At 22.4% G+C, this 23,160-nt stretch overlaps 1 protein-coding gene across 17 annotated transcripts in view; it reads right to left on the bottom strand.

Annotated features, from left to right (window-relative positions):
- The window catches only part of LOC129608558 (muscle-specific protein 300 kDa), a 257,736-nt gene that overhangs the window by 190,482 nt on the left and 44,094 nt on the right, over nt 1-23,160 (bottom strand). For all 17 annotated transcript variants that reach the window (XM_055520156.1, XM_055520158.1, XM_055520151.1 and 14 more), the window contains one exon: nt 4,136-4,197. In XM_055520156.1, the coding sequence (XP_055376131.1) occupies nt 4,136-4,197 (62 nt within the window). The remainder of the gene's footprint in view (nt 1-4,135; nt 4,198-23,160) is intronic.

The following is a 23,160-nucleotide window of genomic DNA, read 5'->3' as shown; positions in this document are numbered from 1 at the left end:
TAAAGATAATTTAAAAATAGTGTACAGTGTACCTTTCTAAATAGTAATATAAAAAAAATGAATAAAAGACAAAATAAAACTAGCATAAAATCAATACCTTTTTCTTTTACGCTATTTTTGTTTTAATAAAAAATGGGAATGAATTGAAAATATTTTAGAAATGCAATATAGGAAGAATGTCAATTCTCACTTGTTACATATTTTACTATACATACATATGTATGTATTATATTCGTGCATAATATTTATTTGAAAATGAATATTGTGTATAAGATGTAAAATTAGTAGTTATTTCTCATATAATAAGTAACTATAGGTCTACCATAAAAATTTATTATATAGTCGTTTCTTAATCTAATTCAAATAATAAAAATAGATCAAATCCATTTTAATTATATGTATACATAAGTATGTAAATAAAATTTTATAAATTCCAAAAATTTTTTCAATGTCTAACCATGTTTTAATTCAATAATTTCTCGTATTTATTTTCACGTATTATGTTCGAAATGAATTAAATAACTTTTTTTTCGCATTTTAATTCCAAGTCGCACCTAGTAACCAACATGCACATCCCAATATTTTATTTAACAAAATAAAATTTTTTCAAAATGCGCATGATTAATGATGACAAATGAATTTTTTTTTATTAAAATAAAAAATCTCAGGCAATCTAAAGTGCAATGTCTCCTTAAATCTTTTATTTAAATAACAGATTTAAAACGTAAATTTACATATATGTATGCCTATATATGTATGTACATATAAAAATGCTATATACATAGGTACATATATAAACTTTTTTGAATAAAATATTATGTAGGTATAGAAATTTTTCACAAGAATATATAAAAATATCTTTGGAGACAAATTATTTTTTTTCATTTTAATACTTTTCTTTTTAATGAAAACGACGAAAAATTATGAAAAATTTACATACAGAGTGTCTCATTGTTAATAAACATAAAAATTTTATTAATTATATAAACGAAGTATGTATTCTATATGAACAATCTCAAAAATGAACGCCCGGAACTCCAGCAGTCAAACAGTTGCTTGTTGAAATTTTTACAAAAGTAAATTTTATGTGACCAGTTAAAAACAGGAAACTATACATGTACATAGGTACCAATTGCACTGAAAGTTTATAGGTACTAGTTGATCACTATAAGCAGTTCAATTAAAAATCTAAATAAATAAATGATTAATTATGTACTTATATTATATTCTTCTAGTTCACGAAATTTAAATTTAAAACTTATTTGAATGAAACATTGTGTATATATTCATACATATATGTATGTGTATCGATAAGAATTAATAAAAACAAAAAATGTTTAAAGCTTTTCAAAGTCAAGAAAATTATTAACTTTTATTTTTTCCTTTTAATTTCTTTCATTTTATGTGCATGTTAAGTAAAATTTTGTAAGAATATTTTTTTTTTGACATAAATCTTTTTCTTGTCAAAATAGAAAATTAAATGGAATTCAAAAATATGAAATAAATTTTACACATGAATATATATATGTACATATGTATGTACATAGGTATATTTTTTTTCCTATAAATAAAATTTAAGAGTTAAAAAAATTAATATTTCATAAAATTTAAATTTCACACAATTGGCAATGTATTTATTAAAAATTTGAAACAGTTTCGCTTATTCACCTTTTTTAAAATAATTGAACTAAAAAAAATACATATGTATGTATGTACATATGTAATTTTAATAAATATGTATATTATATACATATGTATACTTATATGTACATAAAATAAAAATCAAATTGTCTACAGTAGAATTATAAAATTTACATTATCCGTTCACAAATTTTTAATTTATTATTTTTTTGGCAAAAGAAACAAGAAATTTGAATAACAAAAAATTACTCATATTTTTCAGTTTTAATTCGCTTTTGCAGAGGTGATACATAGTATTTGATGCAGTCTAGATTGCATATACTTATATATATTATGTACTTATACAAATCATATCATTCCGAATTTATAACATTACCAATTAAGTTCGGAAACCTACACCACATAATTATTATTACTCTACATGCTTTGTTTATTCATAGTTTCTATGTATAGTTTCTTAAGTCTAGAGTTTGAATATTAAACATCATTTAAAAAAGTCCTGTACCTAATTACTAAATAATTTTAAGATATAATTTTTAAATGAATAAAATCAAGATGCTCCAATTTATTTTTATTTTCTATCCTTATTTTATTTAATTTATAACTAAAAGTCTAATTTTTTGAATTTAAATTATCACTGCATAATAAATTAATTCTAATTAAATTTATTCAAAAATTTATAAATTAGATAAAAATATCCAATTTAAAATCATAAAACTTATAGAAAATCTAAATAAATTCGGAAAGTTTTGAAAATTAATAAACACAAGCTAAAATTAAAACTACACTTAAATAAAATTTATTTAGAACCGGTTAAACTAATTAAGGAAATATTTACAATATTTAAGTGTAAAATAAAAATTTTAATAACAATAAGATTTTAAAAAGATGTTATTTAAAATGGTTTCAACAAGAGCTTAAACAACCAAATAACTATCAAAATAATTCGATATCTTAATGAAAAAATTATTTTTGCGCATCTAAATAACGTTATTAGAAACAACAATTTTGATTTAGAAACACAGTAGAGGCGGCTTATTTAAAAAATAATTTCGTTGGCTTAATATTAATTTTGTTTTATACATAACAGAAGTAACTAAAATTCTCTTATAAGGTTCACTTTGTAAAATAAAAATTTTCATTTACTTTGCTAATTTATTTCATAAATCCATTACAAATCATAAAGGAGAAGCAAAATACTTTAACAACTCTACTACTTAATACATAATAATTATTATAAAGACGCAATAATTCAGTCGATCTTAATTATTATTCAAAATTGAATTAAGTCATGAGATTTTACTAATTATTCCTGTCGGTTTCTTTTTATTTATTGTTTGCGAAAAAATATAAGTATATACTTACATATATACTTATTTGCTTTAAAAAATTGGCATATATTTTTTAACAAATAAAAAATTTTGCAAAAATATTTTAATAAAAAAAAAATTCTTTTTCAAACATGAAATCTATTATAATCCCCAAATATAAAAACGTGAAAATAATTATGGTTGTATATTGTGGAGAAATAGCTACACCTCTATTTATGTCGATATATGAAAATATTTATATATAATTTTTTGGCAAGAAGCGTTCAAAAGTTTTTAAAAGAAAAAACTAAAACCTTTCAAAAGGAAATCAAAAATGTTTTTAACTCTTTTTTTTTTACTTTGTTTCTTAATACAAAATATAGGTGATATACCAGTATTTAAAACTCATTTCTGAAAATCGGCTTTTAGCGTAATTTATTGAATATAAGTACATATGTATATTTAGTACACAGGCACTAAGTGAATTATGCTCATTAGTTTTGTCCTGGACAACTACTTAATGTTATATTAAACGATAGTACCTAAAAGGAAAAGTATATACTAAAATATTTTTATCAGTCTTAATCTAATGTGGTCTTAATCAAACTATCCTAGATTTTGTATGTAGTGGACAAGGACAGTAATTATATATAACTAGTTAGTTCGAAACCGAATCCTTAAGTATTTTCTAGGTATGCCTCAAAGCAGGGTGATTCCCTTATCATTATCTTTTTTTTTTTTAAATTTCGTTATATTTTTCTTAAAGGCTTCAAATCACACCAAATGGATGTTACGTTTAAAAGTTTGACCACTATTGTTATTTAATTAACTATTGTTAATTAAACCACCATTTGAGGAAAATGAGCTCATTGCAATCCATTCTTATTTATTCCCTACTTATTTACAATTTACTTTGCCATTATTTTGTAGCTCAGGTATTTGTATCAACAATAATTTTATAGAAAATCATAGAAGAATAGGAAATATGCGTTGTGTACAAAAATTTGTTTTTTTTTTTTTTTTTTTTATAAAAATATTGTTTTCTTTTTACGTATTTTAGGTCATTAGTACAGTCACTTCTAATAATATCGCAGCTAAAAAATTATTTAATTTATAGAGTATATGTTGGTATGTATAACATAATGACTATAAAATAGTGAAACAAAAAATCAATATTTTCTTACCTTGGAAAGATATGAGTTAATCCAATTAACAAAAGTTTTCTTTTGGACACGTTCTTGTTCCTCTGAAAATATAGAATAGAAAAAATTCAAATGAATATTTTTTTGTTTTTATAAATTAAAATTGGATTGAATTTTGTTTGTAATGTTATTATAAGGATTTAAAGTTTAAAAACAGTAAAATGTAACACAAATTTTTTTAAGAGACAAACATAGAAGTAATATTTTAAGCTTTAGAAACTTTAATGCAAAAATCGATTTTAGTCAAATGATTTCTAAAAAGTTGAGAGCAATATTAAGATTTCGAACAATCGTGCAACAATCCGCACCTTCCCAACCGTATCCTTGCAATTGTCTTTTGGGACATTTGATCATTTTAAAATTCATTTGTTTTAAACTATGAGATCAAATTTCAGCAAAATCTTATACATACTTATTACATATTATAAATTTTTAAATTAAACAAAGCTTAAACACATTAATGGACGTGGAAAATCGCTGCCGAATGCAAGAAATTATGTATGCACATAAAATGCATAAATATTAAAATTTAAAGTGTTATTACTGCTTTCAATACTTCCCAAATTTTTTTAAAGATTTTCAGCAAACTCCTGATCTCTTCAAAGCAACTCTTAAAATGCGCTCCAAACTGCAGTTCTAGTTTTTTTTACTACTGGAAAAGCATAAATAGCGGTACAAGCCAACAAAAACTTAAATTGTTGGTTTATACTACATTTTCTTTAACTCGTTCAACGCGCTTAAATTTTTAGCTTGTTCCTTAATTTTCTTTGTAACATTTAGCGCTATACATAGCGGAAGCATAAACTGTTAACATTTATTAATTAAAGCCAATTATGAACTCTTACTATGAATTTACAAATATTTTATCATCAATCTTTTTAATTTTCTCTCTACTTGCTTTAAATTTTTACAATTTTAAAATTAAGAACTCTTCCACTTCTGGCTTGTTAAAAACTGTTAAAATTAAGCTTCTTTTTTTAAATAACTTTAAAACAATTGACATTAATGGAACAGAATGGAATTGAAATATTTCGTTTAAATATCAAACCACTTTTTGCCGTCGATTATTCGCTCAGTGTTCACATCAGAATTCACTGAAGTCTCATTATACGTACTGTTTTCAAAAAAAAAATGGCGTAACTAAAAAACATTTTTAAATTTTCTTTAGTTATTATGGTTTCAATTAATCATGAACTTTAGAAGTTTATTACTTCAATTTCATATTCAATTGTACACCATTTTTTTGATATATAACATTAAAATATTAAAAAATACTCTCCGATACAAACACTTTTATCTATAAAGTAATTGATCACAGTGTATATTTTTGAATATAGTTAAAGTATCAGTCATAACCATAATTATAACTGTTAGACTTTCAAAATGTTCTTTAAAGAATGTTTTAGTAAATTTGTTTCAAAAAATTGCATAGTACATATAACTTTTCTTAACTGATTTAATATAAATCACAGACCGTTGACTTACTGTGACCCTTGACTGTATAAACAATTTAATAAAAAAAAAATTCCAGAAAAGCTATTAGAAAGGAATTTCCATCGACAGTGTTTACATTTGATACTTGTTAAAGCTACAATATAAGAAGTACGTGAAGCAAAAAAATATTACAGTAGGGTTGAATTACCTATTCAAAACCGGTTCAAGATATTTAGCAACGCAGTTAAATGTGATTTAAAATTGAATTATTTGTGGACTGTAGATATGCTAATAAATTTTGAAAGTTATTTTTCCATCACAACCACGTTGACTAACATGTTGAGTCATGTATGAATATAGCATAAAAACCGATCTTGTTCTCAATAGACATACCGTCTTAATGTTAAATGTAAAGTTGAATAACTCAAAAGTCTTATACGTACTAAAATAAACGTTTACTTTTTTTCTCGGTCAAAATTTCACTTTGCTCTGGCTGTTTCGGATTTTTACATCAAAACGGAACTGTCATACAGATCTGTCAATTAGACATCCAGATCTGTCAACCAAAAGTTCTGTAAAGAACACAATTTCTTACGAAAATTTGTTATTTATTCACATTCTTTCGGAATTCATACTGTTTACTTTCATTTTGTAAAAAATTTTTTTCTTTTCATTTTGGCTATTTATATCAATAATTTTTAACTCTTCCTAAGATGTCTTACTAAATTTTAATTCGCTTGTGTTAAATGCACGTTTATTTTAGTTAAAATGAAGTAAGCATAGACGATCAAATATAAGTTACATATAATTACTTAAATTACATAATATTTTACCTAGTAAAAATTTCAGTACGTATGTAGACTGGTAATGAAATACGCGTTGTAATAAAAAGGCAATTAAATAAAAATTTATTTATTGATGACGTAGCAAAAAAGTACCCGTTTAAGCAAAAATATAATGCATAAAAGTACACATTCGTCGTGCTTACTTGTGGAAAAATGTAATGGCTAAAAATATAAAAATGTTGGCTCCCATTTTAATTTGTTTAATTTTAAGTTCTTTTTTTTACGAAAAATTATTTTTTACTTAGTTACTTAAGAACATACAAATAGGTAGGTGCATTTGAAATGATAATAAAATTTAAATAAAATTGAGCACCTATAAATATGTACATATGTAAATGCATAATATTTTATTAATAAAATTCATTTTTATAACAGTTTAACACGAAACGAAGAAAAAGTAAAATATTAAGATAGCGTGAAATATAATTTCGTATACATATAGAATTATCTTCCTTTTTTTCTTTGAAATATTTTCATATCTGGCATATCAGGTAGGCTTGTCTTCTTATTCTTAATAAATAATAATAGGGAATGAATTTGAAAATGTTTGAGAAAACTATTTTTAGAGTTTCCTCCTTGTTATTCATATTCCTTTTTTTTCCATTTTTTATAATTTAATAGAAATAGTTTTCTTGAATATGAGAAAGTTTTCTTATTTTTCCAATTAATTTCATGTTTCCGTTTTATAAAGTAGAAAGTTTTTTTTTCATTCAAAAGGAACATAAATTTTAGGTAAAATATCATTAAGTTTCAATTTTGATTGAAAATAAATTACCTTGTATTTCCCAGTAAGTGATCGTAAAATGCAATAAAGAAAAAAAAATATTTCACTTGATGCATTTAGGAAAGGAATGTTAAAGTTTTTATAAGAGGTTTTTGAATTTTTTATATAAGAAGGATAACTTAGGAAAATACTATTTCGAATAATAGAAATTATTCTCAGAATATCAAATTAAATAAAAAAAAACTTTTTACTATCGAATAATTAAAATTTTTCAAATTATACACAAGAATTTTAATTTTAATATTATACAAATTTGATGACATTGATATAATTACGTAAACAATTAATTTTACGTTTACGTAACATAGGCAAGTTGTTAATTTCTGCTAAACTTACAAGAAAATGTTCCTAATAGTGCATTTCGATATTCTGAAAAAATTTAAACGAAGGCAATCAAAAAACAACAAACAATTTTAAAATTTTTATTGACAAAATAAACAAAGTTGACTTTTACAAAAAATTTAAAAAAATAAATTTGCTTAACTTCTGCAAATATGTAACTTCTTAACAATATGTAAACACTTGGTAAGATTTCACTACTAAAATTCCATTTAAAGGTTCATATGGATTTGAGAAAAATTGAAGTTTCGGAACGAATGGATTGTGCAAAAATAGAATATTGGGAATGAAAATAAGTTTTGCGGAACAGTTCTTTAAAAATTTGAGCTTGGGGAATTATTTATTTACTGTAATTTCAAATTAAAATAAGTTATAATTAAAATATCTGCGATTCAATTAATTTTTATTAATAATTACTTATACATGTTTTTAGTAAAATGTGCAATATTTTAAATCTAAAAAGCCTAATAAACAGTTGACCTTTTTTAAAACTTTTATAATTACGCATTAAATTTGTACATGCATACATACGCATATGCAAAAGTTTGCAGAAAACCAATTCAGTAATTTAGAATTAAGTATAAAATTCTAAGTGTTATTAACTAGATTTTCGAAAACGTTACATCATAAGTTAAATTTGTTTTCATTTTTATTAATTGATTTAAAAAACTTGTAAAAATTCAGTAAATTATGGGTTTTATGGCTAAATGCATAATTTATAATTTTAATATGCTTGGAAGTTAGAATGGAGGTAATTTTTTTTGGTGAATATTTTTTGCAAAAGTAAGTTTTTTTTTTTAAATTTTGATTTCAAGATAAAAATCGTAAATTTTTTTTTGAATTTTAAGTGTAACATTTTTTTATTTTTCATTTAATTTATTGAAATTTTTAATAGCATTGAATTTTTTGTTTTCTGAAAAATGAAATTTGTAAGTATCTATCAGCTTATATTCTTGTACATAATTTACTCAGCTATGTACATACATACATAAATATTTTCGTAAGTAAGTTTTTGATGCTCTATGTGTTTACCCCACAAGCTTTTGAAGATGATTTAATAAAAATTTTGCAATTGCTATCTATTCCACACAAAAGTTAATTAAACATTTAATTGCATAATACACATACGAAACACTAACAAATTGTGTGCCAAATTATCACCTATACGAAAATCAAAAATGCTTCATGGAGTTGCTCACTGGCGACAATAAAAGGAAAATTTACAAAAAGCTACATTGTATCGCAGGGGAAAATTATATTTTAAAAGCGCCAAACGGAAGGAGTAATGTTATTTTTGCCAAACAAGAAAAAATCTAACATAGGTGTGTATAAGTATTTTTTTTTTAACTTTCCTGTTTCTTTAATTTAGCGGATTACATTTGCGGTACAAGTGGGACGGGCGTAACTTTCTATCTTTATGTTTAACGGTAAATGTTGGACTTACAGTCTTGATTTCATAAATTGCATTTTAAAGTGCACATTGATTAATTCAAATTTCAGTATAACACTAGCTATATATGTACCTACGTACTTATATATGTATAACCATTAGACTATGTAGGTGTTATACAGATAAATTTATTTATTAAGCATAAAATTTTCTGGTCTTTATGTATATATTTAAAAAATTATGTGAAATTTTTAAATATTTCACTTAACTATTTGTAATATTTATAGAAAAGTTCAAATAAGTAAATATATTGAGAGCATTATTGACGGTGATCTTGAAATTCAACTAAATTTAAAGCATTTAAAAAAAAAAACAATTGAAACTTTGAATTTTCAAATTTGATTAAAAATTTCATTTTTCATATTCAAATTATTATTTAATTTTTAATTTTAGATAAAATTTGACTGGAAAAAAAGAGACCTTAGAAGAATTGCTCTAGTTCTGTGTAACATCAGTTTTTGTAAAGAAGTACATAATCGCAGAACAGTTTAATTTAAATAGTTCTAAATATTTCTTACGGCGTACAAGGAGAGAGTCGACAAGCTACATTATTTGGAAATATTTGATGTGAGTAATTTAAGTCCAAAAAATATTGAATTAGAAACTGAATACCAATAGTTTATAAATTCATAAAATTAACAAGTATAATTGGGATATACATATTAGGATTACAGAATACAAAACGTTAAATTTTTTCATTGTTCACATACCATGTATACGTATTTAGATATTTTTATAAAAGTTGTAGTATTGCCTATTTTTTATTTTAATCGACTAAACAATATTAATGTTTTAAATGAGAAAATATGTAAAAGTATATTTCGCATCGAAACGCACAAATAAATATCCTTAGCAACACCCTATTGCTAAAAATAACCAAATTATATAGAAAGAGGAATTAATACAAAACAAAAAACACTCCTTTTCCTGAAGGATACGTTACTATTTTTGCTATCATTCAAGTAACTTTTATTTATATTGCGAATAATTAAAGGAATTTTTTTTTAAGTTGAAATAAATATTATAGAACCTTAAAGAATATGAATAATATCTGGGTTTTAGATAAGTAATAAAATAAAATTCCATCATAGACTTTTTTAAAGGAAAAGATTTTATGTTTGTTTATTCAATAAATTCCAATGCAATAATTTTTATTATTGTACTTTTTTTTTTTTGAAATTATTAATTTATGACATTAAAAAATAGGTAAAAGAAGTTCAATAAATAAAGTAGAATTATGTAACTATATATGTATTTATTTCGAAAAATGTCATATATACATATATGCATTTAATTACTTAATAAGAACTTTTAATTTTTGTCTATATATTTTGTAGAGTACATTTTCCTGAGTGCTTGCAAAAATCTTTTACATAGCGTTCAAAAGCTATTCGCACGACTTGAGCGTGATATATTAATGCGCTAATTTAATATTGACATTTAGGAACTATATTCACGATCCTATATCAATCTTATGTGGTTGGCACAACAAAATCATATTTGAATGTAACACATTAGAAAGCTTAAATTTACATATCTCATTGATCTAAAATGTTTGATTTAATTGCTTCGGTTATTCGTGCTAAATAATTGAGGTCTCTCAATATTATGAGTTTATTTTGCTTGATAATGGTTTGATAATTTTTTTTATTTGTTAAACTTTAAGTTTTCTAAAAATTAATTTTCTCCTCTATATTTTCATAATAATATATTATGCTTGTATCCGGTATTACTTAATATTTGAAACTTATATTAAATTTAGAAAAGTTAAGAAAAATAATAGTTAATTTTTAATATTTTTTTATTATATTTCTTATTTCTAATTTTATGAAACTTACAAAAAATTTTTGACGTAATTTTATTATCATTGATTGTGGAATAATAAAAATAAAGACAATAAAAATATAAAAAAAAAAAAAACACGTTATCGTGATTAATTGATTTATAGCGTTGTAATAAAAATACCATTGATTGATATGGGAACTTATTTTGGTGACCAAAGTCTTGCAAAAAAAAAAAAGATAAAAAAAAATATTAAGAATTCAGTATTGAACTTTTCTTTTTTCAATTTTTAGCTTACAATTATTTTATTATTTTATTTTTTGTGCAATTACATTTCAAAAAATAAAGTTTTAAATTATGTAAGTGTGCAGTTAATTTTGCGTAAAGGTAATTAACTCTTATTACATTATGCAATATGTAAATGTTAAGTAAATAATACAATTGTATATAAATTTCGTTAACTGGTTCGCCAATGTTATTGCAAAGAATTGTTAGCGGAGCAAGTCTTTAAAATCAAATCTCAGTAAAATTTTTGTATACAAAATAAACATATGTAAGCTAATTGAATTTTAAAGAGAAAGGAATGAATTATTATAGGAGCAAATTAATAACTGAAATAAAATAATTTGAAAATTCCAAATTGAAAGCAAATTATGTAAACGAAAATGTTGTCGTGGAACGTGAAACATATTTGCTACTTGAACTTTTGAAAATTTCATAAAACTAAAATTATACAAAAAATATTCTAAATATGTAATTAAAAACTTTTAAAATATTCTCAAAGTTAATTTTTACAATGCACAAGTACTTTTCATTCAAAATCAATAACGTCTACTTTTAATTTTCATTGAAAAAAATTTTGTTTTTGCAATTCCTTTAGACATTTCACAGTGAAATATAAAAAGTTTAAATAAAAATTTTATGTAAAATCTTATTCCTTTTAAAAAAAAAAAATTATAACAGATTTTAACTAATAGCTCCTAGCAAATTTAAATTTTAAAATGCTAAAAACATAATTGAATCTTATATAATATGTAATTGAAACGTTATTGTAACGAGATTTTAATAATGTCTAACCTTTAGAAAATGTTTTTTTTATTACATATTTAGTTTTTTATGCTTTTTATATATTAAATATGTGAAAAACAACAACCAAATTGAATAAAAGAATTTTTATTTTTTAAATTTTTATATTGATTAGATCATCAAAATATTTAGTAAAGTTGATTTTAATAATTTTTTTAAAGTTGATTGAAATAAATTTACTAATTTTATTATCTAATATATTTTTTCTTATTTACATACATTATGTATATATTATATATGCTTTATATACAATGTCATTCAATAAAAATCAATTACATTAGTATAATATGAAATAAAATAACTATACACTATGCAAATTAATCTGGGTAGCTATTGTTGGTATAAAAAATAACAGATAATAATGTATAGAATATTAAACATGAATTATGAGAATAAGTGTACAAATACTATTAATTGGTTATGCAATACCTGACCAAAAAATTCAAATGCAACTTATAATAAAATATATAAACGAGATATTGCAACAATTGACATCTTTTTATTAAAATTTATAATGTTGTTTCAAATTAACCTTATAGATTGCAGTTATTAAATATAATTCAATTTTATTTTTAAAATATAGAAAAAGAACAAAAACAAATTTTTATGTATATATATATATATATATATATAAAATTATTGATTGATTTTTAATCGAATTATTGTTGTTTTTGTTTTTTTAATCTTTGTTGAATCATGACCTTAAATTTTATTAACCCTTTTGTTTATGTCTCTTTTGTTTTAAATTGGATATTCCTTTTTCAATAATACTTATACTCTATTGTACATAATTGTGTTGTGTATGTAAATGTTTATAATATTATAAAAGCATTTATATTATGTTGCATGTGTGAGTAGGTACCTATAATTGGATATGTTAAATAATTGAATATTTTTTAAAAATAATAATAGATAAAGACCTTTACTTTAAGTTAATTGCTTATTTATTATGGTGAAAGGACTATAATGTTATGATGTTAAATAATAATTATAAAAATTATAATTCCTTTGGACCCAAAACAAGTATTAATATGCTTGAGTCATATTTGTTATTAACACAACTAGTACATAGTTAAAAAAATTCATTAAAGATATAAGATATAAGGTAAATGCAATAATTAATGTAAGATTACAATAAATTTATTAAATACATGCTTGTATTTCAGGTCTTCTGAACCCAACCATAATGAGAAGCACTATTAATTTACATTGAAATGATTTAACTTAAGCTGTGACAGTAAAAATTACATCTGGAAATGCAAAGGAAAACCATGTAAAAAAAATAAATAACAGTTAGACAAAGGTAATGCTCATTTAAAAAAAAAACTGAATTATTCTGGTAAATTTTCAATGCTTTCAAATTTAGTTCATTTCAAATAAAGCAAATTTTTTTTCGCATCCCACAAGAAATTTTATGTGACCCATTATAAAGTTCTATATTTTTTTTTTGTAAATTTTTCTTTACTCTCCTGTATAAACAGGTACATATGTTCGTACTTAAATGTATTTTATTATTATTATCATATATTTGGCAAATAATTAAATTTTTAAAAAACTTTTTTTAATACATGTAAATATGTATATAAAAGCATTTAGTTTTTAAAGTATACGTATATGTACATACATATAACAATATTCTTGCTTACATGTTAAATGAATTATATATATCTGCTTTTATTAAAACGTATACAATATCTATGTATTATGGTCATTATTCAAGGTGACTAATTCTATATAGAAGATGATAACTTTATAGGTACCATTGTACGTTCTATTTATTTACTTCCAGTTTATTATGTGGAGGCACAGAAAGAGAATGTGTGTGAATCGGACTATAATGGAAATTAGAATAAAAACATATTTTAAAAATAAAGCAATTTAAATTCATTATTTTTGTTTTGAATACCAATTTTTATATTGTTAAATGGCGCACACAGATCATTTTGATCAATTTGAAATTTTCTACTCGTAATTATTTTCAAAATGGCCAATTCAAATAACCATAAAAGCAAAATAATAAATTGTGGAATTTCTCTTCCCTTGGAGCATTTTAAATAGTATTTACTTAATATTTATGTACTTAAGAGGCTTAAACATTTTTAATATTTCATCGTCATTCTAAAGTTGAAATGAAAGACATTGTTTCCATTCTATATCTATTAAATATTAATCTAAATTGACCGAAAATAGGGTTTTTAAATTTTAGCAAATTTCCACGAATTTGAAATTTCATTAACTAAAATTTTGAACTTCTCAATTTATCACTTAATTTTGTTTATAATAACATAATGAAATAATAAGGAGTAATTATCGCATAAATGTTTTGATATTCAGATAATAAATAATCTAAATTTCGCAGCACAATCTCAACATTAAATTTTTGATTTCGCAAAAATCTTCAATATCGTTCATTTCAATAATAAAATTTTCAGAATTTCTAGTTTAAACTTATTCGACTTATTAACAGATTTCAACCGTATACAGCGCATATTTTCATTTTTTATAAATATGATTTCATTCATAAAATATTTATTTGATCAAAAAATATTTTGTTATTAACAGATATACAAACTGATTATTGCTTGTGTAAACAAAATAATTGTCATCATTTCTTAAATTTAAATTTATATTTAATTTGAAGGTGTTTTTGCTTATTTCTTTGAAATATAAACTTTTAAAATAATTCCAATATTATTTATAAAGTCAAATTATGGTAGTTTTTATTTTTCTCGAAAATCTGATACAATACTTTAGTTAATTTGAAAAAAAAAAAATTATTTTTGGTAGTCAAATAAATTTTAAAGTGACATAATCTCTAACAATTGTTCAACATTTTGTTTAAATTGCTTCCATTATAAATTCAGTATTTTTTAAATATTTGTTTTGAAACAAAAAACTATAAGATAATTGAATATTTTCAACAAAAACTTTTAACAACGTAATGAAATTTTTCGATATATTGCCTATTTTTGCTGATATTTCCAATTTTATTAACACTGTAACAATATGAAGTAGCGGACATGTAGTTTGTTACAAGGTGTGTAAGCATATTTAGGTATAATATTTGATTTAATAAGTAAGTTTTTTTATACCTACATAAAAGTAAAGTTCATTGTATTTTACTGAAAATTTTTGGTTTTAAAGCAATTTTTATTATTTTTGCGTTTATTAGTTTTTATTGAATTAATTGTATTTATTTTTTGCTTTTAGAAATAGTAAACAGCATATTGATGTAATGGAATCAAAGACAACCCAGGTGGAACTTATTGTTTAATAATTATATTTATAATAAATATAGATAAATAAAATTCTATCCAAGGAAAGTGATTGAAGATTTTTGTTCTCTAGTTTTTTCTCATAAAGTTTGGGCAAATAAAAGAAATAATCAAAAAGTGAAGTTGTGACACTGAGAAGGAGTTTGCAATACTAATAAGAAAATGAGTCCGTAAGGTGATAATAGTAGTATAAGTAATTTTACTACTTGAGAAAATCACAAAAAATATATGAACCGAAAAAATTCTGTGACTTGTATAATGATCTTGATTTTTAGATATTTTATGCAGAAGTAGATTACAAGTGGCATGGTCAACAATGTTTATCTCCTTGTTTCAATAAGTGAGTCTGCAAAAACCTCCAAGGGTCGAAAAAGTTCCTGAGAAGAATCATATTGTTGAAAATGTTAGGAAAAATCCTACAAACTTTTGTTACGTGATAAAAATTAGTTATTTATTAGATAGCTAAGTTGCTGAAGCAAATATATTACTTTTAGTTATTGCATTATTTTTAGTAAATAATAATACTTGAATAAATTATTTCTAAAAAGAAAGTTAATTTGCCATAGGATAGGTGCTTAAATTCTAGTAAAAACAAGTAAATAGTTTTCACGTTTTATTATTCAATTATTATTATGTAGTATAAAAGTAAAATTAAAACTAATTTTAAGTATAAATCAATAAAAAGTAAATTATATAAAAATCTATATACAGAGAGAATGAATAACGAACATTCATTAAAAATTTTATTATTTTTATAATTTAAATTTTACTATAAATATTGCAATTTATTTCATTTTACATTTCTTTTATTAGCCTTTCATACACATACCAAATACCAAAATTTGTACTCGAATAATAACTTTTTTAATGAAATATAATCCTTATAAAAATCAAATTACTTTATTAATACGTATAAATTATTGATTTGGTAATTAAAATAATATTTCCTTAATTTTAATACCTATAAGTTAATAATAAATAAGTACGTGCATGAATCATTACTATTAATGGTAAAATATTTTCATATCTAGAGTAAAGCAAAGAAACAAAATGTATAAAATAGCTGAGTAAACTTTTAATTTTATACAATATTCAGAGCCTAAAATGAAATTTGATATCGTTTATTTCAATATTAAATAAAAATAATTTCAAACAAAAAGCAGAAGTTATAGAGAGTTACTTAAACTACATATATTAGTTACTTGAACACAAATATAAGAAAACCTAAAAAAGAAAATATTATAAGGTTCCAATAAACTGAAAAACTGGTTTTTTGCAAGTTTTATAATGTTTGAGCATTGCACTAAATAATACTTAAAAAGAAAACATAAAAATGACCCATATCTTAAATATAAAAATGCTTTATAACATACAAAATAATATGAATATGTATGTATAACATGAATTGAAAAGAAAAGAAAACCTTCGAAATTTTTGCGCTTTTCCAAAAGTTGTTTTGGGATTTATTTAAATTTTTTATCTATTTTCTTTTCGGGAATGTTACTATGAATAAGTTAAGTGAAAATCTTGTAAAAGAGAAATAAAATAAAATAAAACATTTAAAAATTTGTTAAAGTGTACTAAACATAAGTTATATTTTTTAGAAAATGATGTAGACTGTAATGTGTAGGATGCAAAATATATTGTTTAGCTCTACTTAATTTGAATAATATCATTTGAAAATCAAACATTATTTTTAAATATCTACAATATTAATCTGTATGGTATATATTAATTTGTACAATACAATATGGTCTATCGATATTGTGCTTTACAGATTAGCTTTTCATTCGGAATATCACATGAAGCAATTCATAATAACTGTTGACAAATATGTAAATTGTTACAAGTTTATTTTACTAAAATTATTTACTAATATATTTAATTTAACATTTAATTTTTTAATATGTAATTTATTAATTGAGAATATTTTATAACAATGCTCGATTTCAATTGGAAAATTCTCAAAAATAATATTAAATTCAATATTGACGTAATTTTTGTATTATTTAAGAAGTAATTAAAATTGTTTTAATTTAAAAATACTACAATAATAATTACAATAAAATATAAAAAGCTAATACATCAATAAATAACTTTTAAATTAATTTTATATTCAAAATTTTATATTAGGAAAATGTTATTTAATTGTTTTTAAATAGTCTTTAATAAAAATGTAATATTTATTAATTAAATTTTAATTATGAAAAAATTTATATTTAGCTAAAAAAATTTATACGTCTATCACTATAACATTAATTATGATTGTAATCCTAATGTACATACATTATGTTTGTTGTATTGAATCTACATGCATTATAAACATATTTAAAATATGAATCTACAAACATATATCATGTTTTTTTATTAAAAATAATATTTGGCAAAATGTCCAAAAATAACCTTGATTAATATAACAAAATATTGTATAGGTCAGTCACATTTCTAATAATTTAGAGCAAAATATGGCCGCCAAATAAAGTGTGTATATTTTTAAATGTAAAACAAAATATAAAAATTTTGAATTAAATTAAAAAAAAATATTTAAAAATTAAATATGAATAAATAGATAGTAGGTATAAATTAAGCTAATGAATATATTCAACTGATCGCATCATTTATAAATTTAAAATGCTCATTTTGTATTTAAAAAATGCTTTTAATCTTTTAGCATGATGATGCGGCCGGCAATCAATTTTTTTTTAATTTTTAATGACATAAGAAATTAAATATAAAAAAAAAAATTTCTAACGTTTAAACACTTAAAAACCAATGCAAAAATTATATTACCATTATATTCAGTGAATATTCAATGCAAAAATTATATTCATTATATTCAGCAGTGACATTCTCATGAAAACTGAATAAATTATTCAGTTTTCATTAAATCATAAAATTATTTTTGTGTGAATTTGTTTCTTAATATTATAAAATATATTTTAATGCCAACGAATAATTAAATGAAAATTATATGACCAACGCCATAATGATATTTTGGCAAAAAAGCTAGCTTTAGAACCAAATATTTTATTTGTAAAGGTTTTTTGGTTCTTTCGCTAAGCGCGCTCTATATCGCCGAAAATGCTAAAGTTTACCAAAATAAATATTTTTATCGGAACGCTGAAGTTATAAAGCAAGAACCGCAGGAAATATTTTTAATATATTTTATTAAAATATAAATTTTAATAAATTTTTGATTTGTGAGTACACTTACTTATAACCACATATTATTGTATTACATTATTATTATTAGATTATTGACTTTGGAATGGCCCGCGGAGTGTGAAACATTAAGGCATTTCTATTACTGAATTTTATACTTCTTATCAATATACGTACACACTTAAATGAATACAAACTACTTTGGATTCGATATAAAAATTAATTAATAATTAATTTTTATTTTAAATGACGACTTCAATATATTTTTTTTTATGATGGTTTCATATTTTTGAACTTGGAAATTGTTTTTTAAATTTATTTTTGAAATATTTGCAAAAATATAATTTGAAAAAGATTTTTCTACATAGTTAATGAAAATGAGTCCGTTTTTTAATTTATTCGTTAAAATTTTGAATAAATTGTTTTTATTTTTTAAGTCAATTTTATTTGAAAACTTTTATTCTTTTTTTATTTATGGAATTTTATTGTAAAAAATTACGTAATCGGTAATCATTTAGCTGTTATTAGTTTACAACCACTATTTAAAAAAATTGAAACGTAAGAATTAAAGCGAATTTAAATGGAGCTTTCATCGATTGACTAAATTATGATTACCTTAAGTTATAAATAATAGAATTTATTTTATGAATGTTTTTTTTATAGCTGAAACCTAACTGGGTCGATATAAACTGTTCAACACATCAACGTAGAATGTTTACTTGTTCTACACTAATTTTAAAATGTTTTAAATCTTGAAAAGGTTAGCATCTTTCCCCAGAAAACCATAAAATTTATATTATCTTCCAGTCTTTATCTTCTCTCCCTTTCTCTTAATAAAATTCAACATCATTTTAATTATATTTTTTAACATTCTGAGTAAACTATATAAAAATTATACTATTTAATTACTATTATAACACCATCATTTATTAATTTACGATATATTGTTTACGTATATCCCAAATTTGCTTAATAAATACATATTTAGTAATATAACATTAATAAATTTTAATTATTGCCAAAAACAATGATATAAATGTCTAAAGTATACTCGTATATACCTCCACATTATGAATTATATATATTTTTATTAAAATAGCATTTTATGTGTGCATGTATAGAATTTTTAATTCATTTTGAATTTATTTTAAGAAGAAGATACGACAAAAACAAAAAAAAAAATTAATATCAAATATTTATTTTAATGATTTCATACTATATTAAAAACGTTTTAGAAACCAATTCAAAATCTGTAGGCGTGTTGACCAAAAATTTTTAAAATTTAATTCAAAAGAAAATGATGAAAACGCGAAAAATAAACATAAGTAAAAGTATGATTTTTGTTTTGTACCTTACGTAATTTACGGTGTGATGACTTAAAACCCATATATATATACATAAGTAATAGAAATTTAAGGAAAACAACTCGCAAAAGATCTAACAAGTTTAATTATTTTTTTAAATAAGAAATTTTCAAAAAAAAAAATTCATAGTTTTGTAGCGAATTTTCTGTTAGTGTACGTTTGTTCATAATTTTTCAAATATAGATAAATTGTTTGCAAAAATAATTATAATCTAAGATCTCAAATATTTAACAATTTATAATTATATTTGTTAAATAAATGAACTTACATAATATAAGAATGTTATTTATAATGAGAATAAATATGAGAAAAGTGAAAATAATTTAAATAACAAAAAATACCGTCATACTCTTATATTTGGAATAGAATTTAAAAACAAAAACTTTTGACCAATTTTTCAATATTAAAAATTAAATATGTTTTATTTGCACCGGAAACTTTAAAGTTCAACTCAATTTTGTTTATGAGTAAACTTTTTTTTTTATATCAATGGATTGGAACGAATTGCGAACATTAAAAATGTTTTGTTATATGCATACAAATTGTTGTTTTTTCAATTGTGTTTTTGTTTTAAGATTGTTCTACTTTAGATAAAATTTTACTTTTACACTATTCTTAATATTTGGATTAATTTTTTTTTCAAATTGTTACAGAATCAAATGGAATCAATTTTTGGACTACGGATGCCACTAAACACAGTGCATTAGTTAAGGTGCATTCGGGTGAACCTCCATCACGCTAAAACAGAAATAATCCGTCGCTTTGTGCATTAATAAATCTATTAAATTTCTTCCAATTTCTAAGTTCATCACAAGGGATCTGGCGGCAGTGGAGAGCAGAACACAGTGGACAAATCAAGGACCTACAAAATAATAAATTTAATGTCTATTTATATATATCTGCAGTACCAAGCATCGCTTTGTAGATTAATAAATCTATTAAATTTCTTCCAATTCCTAACTTCATTGCAAGGGACCTGGTGGCGGTGTAGAGCGTGCAGAACTCATGCAATATTTAAAATGGCTCATAATAGACTGTTACACTAGCGTGCATCACCAATACAAATTCAAGAGGTGAGTACGCAGGGAAGATATATTTAAAATTTTTAATTTTTATTAACACTTAAATGACGTATTTTTCTAAAATTTTGAATTTTTCGATGTTTTTCTTGTTTTACCACAAAAATGTCGATAATAAACTATTATTATATTGAAAGAAACTTCCATGTACCAAGTAATAATCTAAAGAAGTTTTCAAATTTATCGACACAGTACATAGTTAAATATAATTTGGACAATAAAACTTAATGTAAGAATAACTTTAATTTTAAGTAACGTTGATTGAGTTCCATAGTAAAAATTTACAATATGTAAGAATAATTGCATCCGTTATCTTATAATGAACTTTTCAAAATTTCATTAATTTTTAACAGAAGAAGAGAACGCAAGAATAATAAATTTTACATTTAACATACATAATATAATTAATTTTGATTTTTAATAATTTAAAACTGGTTATCAAAAAAATTTTCTAAAATGTTCAATCAATACCATCTATAATACTTATGATCTTAAATGTATAACTATAATTCATTTAGGTAATAATTCATTTAAATATTGTAGATTCACATTCATACATTTAAGAAATTTTTACCGTTATGAAACCTTTTTTAGAAAGAAAAAAAATTTATGTAGAACAAAACCTTTTGATTCTTTTAATTTTTTTCTTAAAAATTAACAATAGATCATCAATCATATCTTGAGAAAAAAAAAGAAGAAAATCAGAAAACGTTTGAATTTTGTTATGTAGAAAAAGGATTTGCCTTGAAATAAAAAAAAAAAGTCGATTTAAAAATAAGATTTAAAAAAATAAAAAATCTGAGAAGTTCAAAATCCGACCTTCTAATATTGATGACTTTTGAAAAGAGAATAATAATTCAGTAACTTCAATGAAAAAGGGAGTTAGGTAAAGATCATTTTATTGATACGACAACGAACGTACCTATAAGGCATAGATGAGTCCAAGTACAGCATACTTTTGTAATATTCTATATTTTACAGCATATTTTTTTTAAGTATATTCATAGTTACCATACACACGAGTATTATAGTAATTTTTTACTCTTTGTTTAATAAAAAGTTAACAAAGAAAAATGAGAAATTCAACAATAAAATGTGCATAATTTGAAAAAATTCAAAATCTGTTCATTTGAGGTATACTTTTTAATTGAAGAGAATATTGAGATAAATACACAAACATAATGTGCGACTAGAGAGTCGAGATGTAGCGAGTATGCGCTAAAGTTGAGTAATAAAATTGTAGTATACAAATTATGTGGTGAATTTCTTCAAAAACTATGAACTGAAAAATTTAATGTATGTCAATTGCTCAAATTTACTTGGTCTACTTTTTCAACATATGATGTTTATTGTATTGTAAACTACATCTGAATTACACAAATATTGTTTTCTTCCACACCTCTGGTTTAAATCATATGATTTTTTTTCTATCGAATTTGGCACCCGAAAGTTATAATTATAAAATTATAATTTAAAGCAGGTACCTACCACAAAATACTTTTACATAATCATACATATTAATTTACTAATGTAATATTATAATATGTAAGTCATCACTTGAAAGGAAGCAAAAATTTTTTTCAATATCTAAAATTTTTTCAAAATTTTGATTTTTTCTGGTAAAATTTAGAGATAAGCATATGTGACACTTTCTTTACGTCTCACCATTAAATAACTAATAAAAATATTTCTAAGGATTTAATATATGAATGTATTTACAAAGAAAAATTCTTGAAACTCTGTAAAAAAGAAGTAAAATAAGCAACGCAAAAGGGAAAAACCAGTTAAGAACGTTATACACATAATATTATATATAATATGTACGTATGTATAGGTAGCTATTTATATGTTGATTAAAAACTTTTTATTCAAACATTTCATATAAGTTTATAAATATGAAATATAAAATATTTTGCATAACGTATACGCTTCACAAATACTTACACATTAAACATAACAATTTTGTTACTTAAATGTAAATGTAAATAAAATTTAAAAGATTCAAAGTACGCATCATCCTTTAACAATACGAGAGTACCATTTAGAGTAGAGAGTCATCGACAGGAGGAAAAATAGGAAATCTGTAGCTTGACTTTAATTTAGCGTTCTTTCATATGCAATAATCGAAGATATGCGTATTTTTTCGAACATTAGAATGCTAACACACATTTTTTAATGTTATAAAGGAATATTTATAATTTACTGCTCAAAATTGATTTTAAATTTCAATGCAGTCTCTTTTATAGTACAACACGCTATTCAAATTAAAATTGCGTTAACATTATTTTAAAGTATGTCAAATAAAAAAAAATTTTTTTACATTATTTTTTTGACAAAAACATTCAAAATTTTAATAAACAAAAATTATATTTCAATATCCTTGACCCAAAACATCTTTGTTTTTTTT

This window comes from Condylostylus longicornis, unplaced genomic scaffold, assembly GCF_029603195.1.
Source record: "Condylostylus longicornis isolate FDR11 unplaced genomic scaffold, ASM2960319v2 ptg000031l, whole genome shotgun sequence".
Lineage (NCBI taxonomy): Eukaryota > Metazoa > Arthropoda > Insecta > Diptera > Dolichopodidae > Condylostylus > Condylostylus longicornis.
Note: the sequence above shows the minus strand (reverse complement) of the source record. Positions and strands in the feature narration are given on the sequence as shown.